This window comes from Salmo trutta, chromosome 6 (genome assembly GCF_901001165.1).
Source record: "Salmo trutta chromosome 6, fSalTru1.1, whole genome shotgun sequence".
NCBI classification, from domain to species: Eukaryota; Metazoa; Chordata; class Actinopteri; order Salmoniformes; family Salmonidae; genus Salmo; species Salmo trutta.
The window spans coordinates 8864964-8870711 of record NC_042962.1 but is presented as its reverse complement, the minus strand read 5'-3'; the positions used below and the strand labels follow the sequence as shown (position 1 = coordinate 8870711).

At 40.2% G+C, this 5748-nt stretch overlaps 1 protein-coding gene across 1 annotated transcript; it reads right to left on the bottom strand.

The window, feature by feature from the left end:
- Positions 1 to 2155: 2155 nt before the first annotated feature.
- LOC115195372 (mitochondrial import inner membrane translocase subunit Tim21) lies at positions 2156 to 4748 on the bottom strand. Its single transcript, XM_029755168.1, has 6 exons — positions 4206 to 4748; positions 3933 to 3995; positions 3716 to 3813; positions 3395 to 3468; positions 3176 to 3281; positions 2156 to 3040 (listed from the first exon to the last, which is right to left on the bottom strand). Exons 1-6 carry the CDS (start codon positions 4504 to 4506, stop codon positions 2948 to 2950), a joined length of 735 nt encoding a protein of 244 aa, XP_029611028.1. The 5' UTR covers positions 4507 to 4748; the 3' UTR covers positions 2156 to 2947.
- Positions 4749 to 5748: the final 1000 nt, after the last annotated feature.

Sequence of the window (5748 nt, the reverse complement as noted above, 5' to 3'; positions counted from 1 at the left end):
ACGGAGCTATATCGTATGCTCCAGAAAAATTGGGAAAATTATATTTTATACTAATACATATAATTGCTCAGAGAAATAGATTTTGTTTACCAAGTAATATTTGTTTTATTTATTTTAAAAAATGGGTGTCAAAAATTATTGGCACACCTCTTTTCAATACCTTACCTTGTGAGGACATTGGCACTGAGCCTTTTTCTAAAATGTTTTATGAGATTGGAGAACACATTGGGAGGGATCTTAGACCATTCATCCCTACAGAATCTTTCCAGATCCTTGATGTCGTTTGTCTGCGCTTATGGACTGCACACTTCAATTCAAACCACGTTTTCAATGGGGTTCAAGTCCGGAGACTGAGATGGCCATGGCAAAATGTAAAGTTTGTGGTCAATTAACCATTTATTTTTGTATTCTGATGTGTGCTTGGGGTTACTGTCTTGCTGGAAGATCCACTTGCATCGGCAACCAGGTTTTTGGCTTAAAGGTCCTGGTACTGGGTAAAGTTAATGATGCCGTTGATCTTAACAAGTGCCCCAGGACCAGTGGAAACAAAATATTCCCATAACATCAAAGTTCCAAGACCATATTTTACAGCAGGTATGGGGTTCTTTTCTGCTTATGCCTCTTTCTTTAGACTCCAAACCCACCACTAGCGTGCTTGGTCAAAGAGCTCTATTTTCATGCCATCCAACAAATGTAAATGCCTTGGAGACTGCTAAAACGGTATTGGCACTTGGATTGGAACCTGTGCTATGGTCAGATGACATGTCTATAGGGAGGAGAATGTAGGGAAGAGTTTTGAGAAAACACTCCAATAAATCTAGACTGTTCTATTTCACTAGCACCACAACGACAGAGGCAGAGCAGGCAGATATCTGCCAATAACAATTCTAAACTCTTATATAGGCTGTGTTTTTTCTTTTAGAAAACTCTGCAATGTGATCAATAGTTACATTATATTAAGCTTTGTTAATTTTAAGTCAAATGAAAATAACTAAATGACATACAACAGAGTGCCTATGAAATTCCTACCATACTCTTTTGGCTTATTCTTGTTGGCCACCTTGGTAAGTAAAAAAAAATATATATTCCAAACACTTAATTGTAGCTTCTATTAAGACAAGAAGAAAAAAACAAACATAAAAGCATGTGATCTATTAAGAAGTAAATAGATATTTCCAAAAAAGTCCACTTGCTTTGCCTTGATTGAGAAGGATTTATGTAATGGTTTTCAGTCAATGACTCAGATGGACTGATACACTAATACTACTGTCTATTCTATAAACCAGAGACAGCGTTTAATGATTCAAAATTAAGATAAACAGTTAGTTTGACAATCTTCATTGCCATTGACCTTTGCCTTTCATTTGACATCGGAAAATATGTTGAATTTCCCTCAAAGCACACAATACTTACCTGTTACTTTTACTTCCGTTCTGGATACTTCAGTCCACAGCCTAGAAGCTACCGTTAGACTGGTTATTGAAATTGTATAAACTGAAATTGGTTAATGGGTTACATATGGAGTGGCCTAGTTGCCACAACTATCAAACTCTAATTGAAGTTGAAGTTATATGGCCCTGAACAGTCATCTCCACTATTATGTTAAATTATAACAACAGACAACTGGAGCACTGACTTGACACAGCTCTGCAAATACAGGGGAAGCACACTACTGCCTGTGCCAAAAACATCAGACCTCTTGGGAGAGGTATAGCGCACATAGCCACATTCGCTTATGCTTTTGATAAAGTAATCCTCCATTTATTGGAATTGGACTGGCGAAAATGTGAGCATCTGACTGGAAATGTGAGCAGGCCTGTGGACATGTGAGCAGGCCTGTGGACATGTGAGCAGGCCTGTGGACATGTGAGCAGGCCTGTGGACATGTGAGCAGGCCTGTGGACATGTGAGCAGGCCTGTGGACATGTGAGCAGGCCTGTGGACATGTGAGCAGGCCTGTGGACATGTGAGCAGTCCTGTGGACATGTGAGCAGGCCTGTGGACATGTGAGCAGGCCTGTGGACATGTGAGCAGGCCTGTGGACATGTGAGCAGTCCTGTGGACATGTGAGCAGGCCTGTGGACATGTGAGCAGGCCTGTGGACATGTGAGCAGGCCTGTGGAAATGTCACCATCTGGTGTCCATATACACAAAATCAAAGAGATATCAATTTATTAAAAGTGTAATTTCTTTCCCCAATACACTTGAAGGTGGGGAACACAATTGCAAAAAGTGATTGACATACCCCAAGGGGTATAAATGTCAAAGCAATATTTAGCTCACGAGATGTGAAATCTCATCGCAGGAACACACTCAAAGTTGACAAATCATTTCTCAACTTTTACTTTAACACCAAATTGCCTTAAGCAAAATCCCAATGATCTCTGACAGGTTTGTATCTTCGTTTAGTACAGATCCACAACCAAGAAAATCGGCTACATTCTCACTTTTGAGTGTCAAAACACAAATAGCATCTGTGCAACAGTTTCCATGATTTCACAGAAAAAGCGTATAATTCTTTCACAAACACCTTTTATCCTCTGGAACATTAACACTGCATAGCATGGGTTGGCAATCAGCAGGCAACAGCCACAAAGACAGATCATCCAACATGCTCTCTCTCGTCTCAAAATAAAGAAATTGTCCTGAGCGTTGGCTGTAGAGTGATCTGTTTTGCTTACAATCATCTTCTTGCCCCATTTTTCTAAAATCACCCAACATATCTATGACAATGCTATCAACATTAAAACTAATACTAAACCAGACATCGGGAGATAGAGACTTGATTGCCATCTGCTATTTTGGTGTTTAAACTGATACTGTGTAAAACTGTATTGGCATCTGTTGAGAAGACATTGTGTCACAAATATTACTCAGCAACAAATTAATTTACTGCCTGCACCAGCTGCAGCACCTTTTCAGACTGGTAAAAGAGTCAGCCTCAATCTTATCTGTTGTCCTCGATGACGATGGTTCTCCTTGGGTAGGTGTCTACTTCCACGAAGATGTAGCGAAACTCTAACTTCCCAGTTTCAGGATTCTGTCAAAAGAGGACAAAAGCACGTTAAACTTTTATCACAACTTAAACAGCCCCTATGCAGAAATTGAGTTAAGATCAATCAACCAGATTATTGACACACGAAAGACAAAATAATACATGAATAGTATGTCTAACCTCTTTGGATTCTGTGTGCACCGTTCCCTGACGGCCTGGTTCGTCCCCTTCAATGTAGAACTTCAGCCTCATGTGCTTTAGTCCATCCTTCATATACTCTACATGACTGAAGAAAATATGCTAGTAATCACACTTACAAAAGTCAGTCTGTTTTAATGAGGTCATTTTGTATTCCTAGTGTATGAAGAAAGACCATCTTGGTAAAAAGTGAATTCTCACCCGACTTGCTGTCTTCTACCACGACGGGACGTCTCACCAAAGCACTTGATTGGCTCCCCAAACACTGCAATCACCTGTGGTTTAACAAGATGATAGACAAGAGCAATCAGCTTTACACCATATTGCTTTAACCGACCCTGTGTTTTCAGATCAGTGCAGATGCAAGGAAGGAGACAAGACTAATGACGGTTAATGTCTAACTCAGTGCTCTTGTATTCCAAGACACAGTCCTGTGAAAGGCCAATACATAAATGAATTGAACTGAAACACAGACTAGATGGTTTTGTTGATGTTATGTTTTTGTGCTTGTTCTAATCTCACCTCTGGGTGTAACCTGGTTTTGTTGAAGGCTTTGCTGTAGACCTTGCTGGGGCTGGAGGAGGACAACAGCTCCTGAAACACCACGTACAACAACCCACCTGGGAACAAAACACACAGGTTTCAACAGGTGGGAGAAATACTGCCTTTCAATCAGATTAACTAATGTTAAACAGATTAACTAATCAACTAATGTTTCAATATCATGTTGTGGAATCACCAGTTACTCCAAGTCCGATGAGCACAACTATGAGATAGGTGAAGTCTTTGCCAGCTTCTTTGACTGTTGAGAGGGCAAGAACTGTGATTTAGTATACCCTTCTAGTTCTAAACTGATAACTGGAGCAAAGGATGATGCATGCCAATGTCAACACTTACAATAGTTTGGTCTCTTCTTATTTTGCAACACGTGTGATCATCGCCAAAAACAAATCCACTGTCCAGTTACTGGCTGATTGTCGAACAATTACATTGCTGTGTTTGACAGACTTACCTTTATGTGCAGTAGAAGGTCCTCGCCTAGGTACTGACACCTGTCCACCATCCTTTTCATCTTTACTTCTCAACCTTGTGTCGAGAGAAATGCTTCGATTCTGTGTACAAAATATACCGCTCGCAATAGGTGAGCGATCTGCGGTCCTGTAGAAAATATATCTGGAAAGTGCTGTAGTCGGATTCTGAAGGTGCACACTGTTTTGCATGCGTTTCCATATTAGATCAACGCATTGCGTTGATAGTGATTGATGTTGCTGCAAATTACGCTGCACAGCTTTCAGTATGAAAGAATACACCATGTCGTCCTCTATTCACGTTGACTTGCTAGCCACCTCAGCTGTTTAAAACGCACTCGGTGTCTGGCCTCTACTTCGCAAACTTTCCCAGTATTAATGAACTGTTACTAAAGTCAAACCATTATACGATATAAATGACCTCATAGGAACACAATTCAATCTACAGTTCAATAAATACGTTCAGGTCTGTTAAATTCGGAAGCTTACTGTTGAACCTTGGGCGCACGTATGTGTCGTCCTCGCTGTACCCGCGCGAAGAACTATGGGAGAGTGAGTTTTCTTGGTAGAATGGTCGTCACTAGATACCACAGCCACAAAGTCATAATTATGGCTAAATCCCGTCTATTTCTTCAATTTATCTTCTTCAAATATTATTTTAAACCTAACCTTAACCACACTGCTAAACTTTGTCTAATACTAACCTTAAATTAAGACCAAAAAGCACATTTTTGTGTGCATGAATTTATCCCGATTTTGACTAGTAACCACAGCCACAAAGACTCCTTGCTGATATAATGTCCCTGACAAGTCCCAGTGAATTATATCAAAGAGAATGCTGTGTTGGATGAAATAGACATCACAGCATTATCACAGAGACTTTTTGAAACATGTATATATTAAAACATGTTTATTCTCTTTGATAATATGGGCACTTATTGAAGACTAGGGGAATGGCGCCAACAGTGGTGGTCGGTGCCGTTTTAAGATGAGGGAGTGTGATTTTTTTTTTTTTTCATGAGCATGGCTTGATTTCTATTACGCCTTATTGGATGACTGTAATTCATATTCCATTCACCCAGTTCAATGTAACGTCGATAGGTTTAGGCTACTGCATGATACTCAAATTTCCCCTATTACCCATCATGCGGTTGCTACAACCTAGCCTATGAATGAAAGTTTACAACGTAGATGCAGACAGGTGGAATGGTGGTGGAATGAATACACCCTTGATCATGTGTAAACACAGTTAACTTTCATAGCAGCCACGTTGTATTCCTTCGTGCATCAATGCGCTCTCCTCCTCTCACCTTTTCCCTTCGCTTGTGGACTTCAATGCACAACACATCAGCTGTATGTGACCAGGCGAAAAAACCTTTCCAAGCCAAACCATATCATAACCGTTACACACAGCCTACATTGTTGTCCCCATATTAGCTAAAGTAACGTCATAGTCAACATAGCTAATAGAACTAACGCGTTAGTAAACCAGCTATAATCATGCAGTAACATTACAGTGACAGTCAG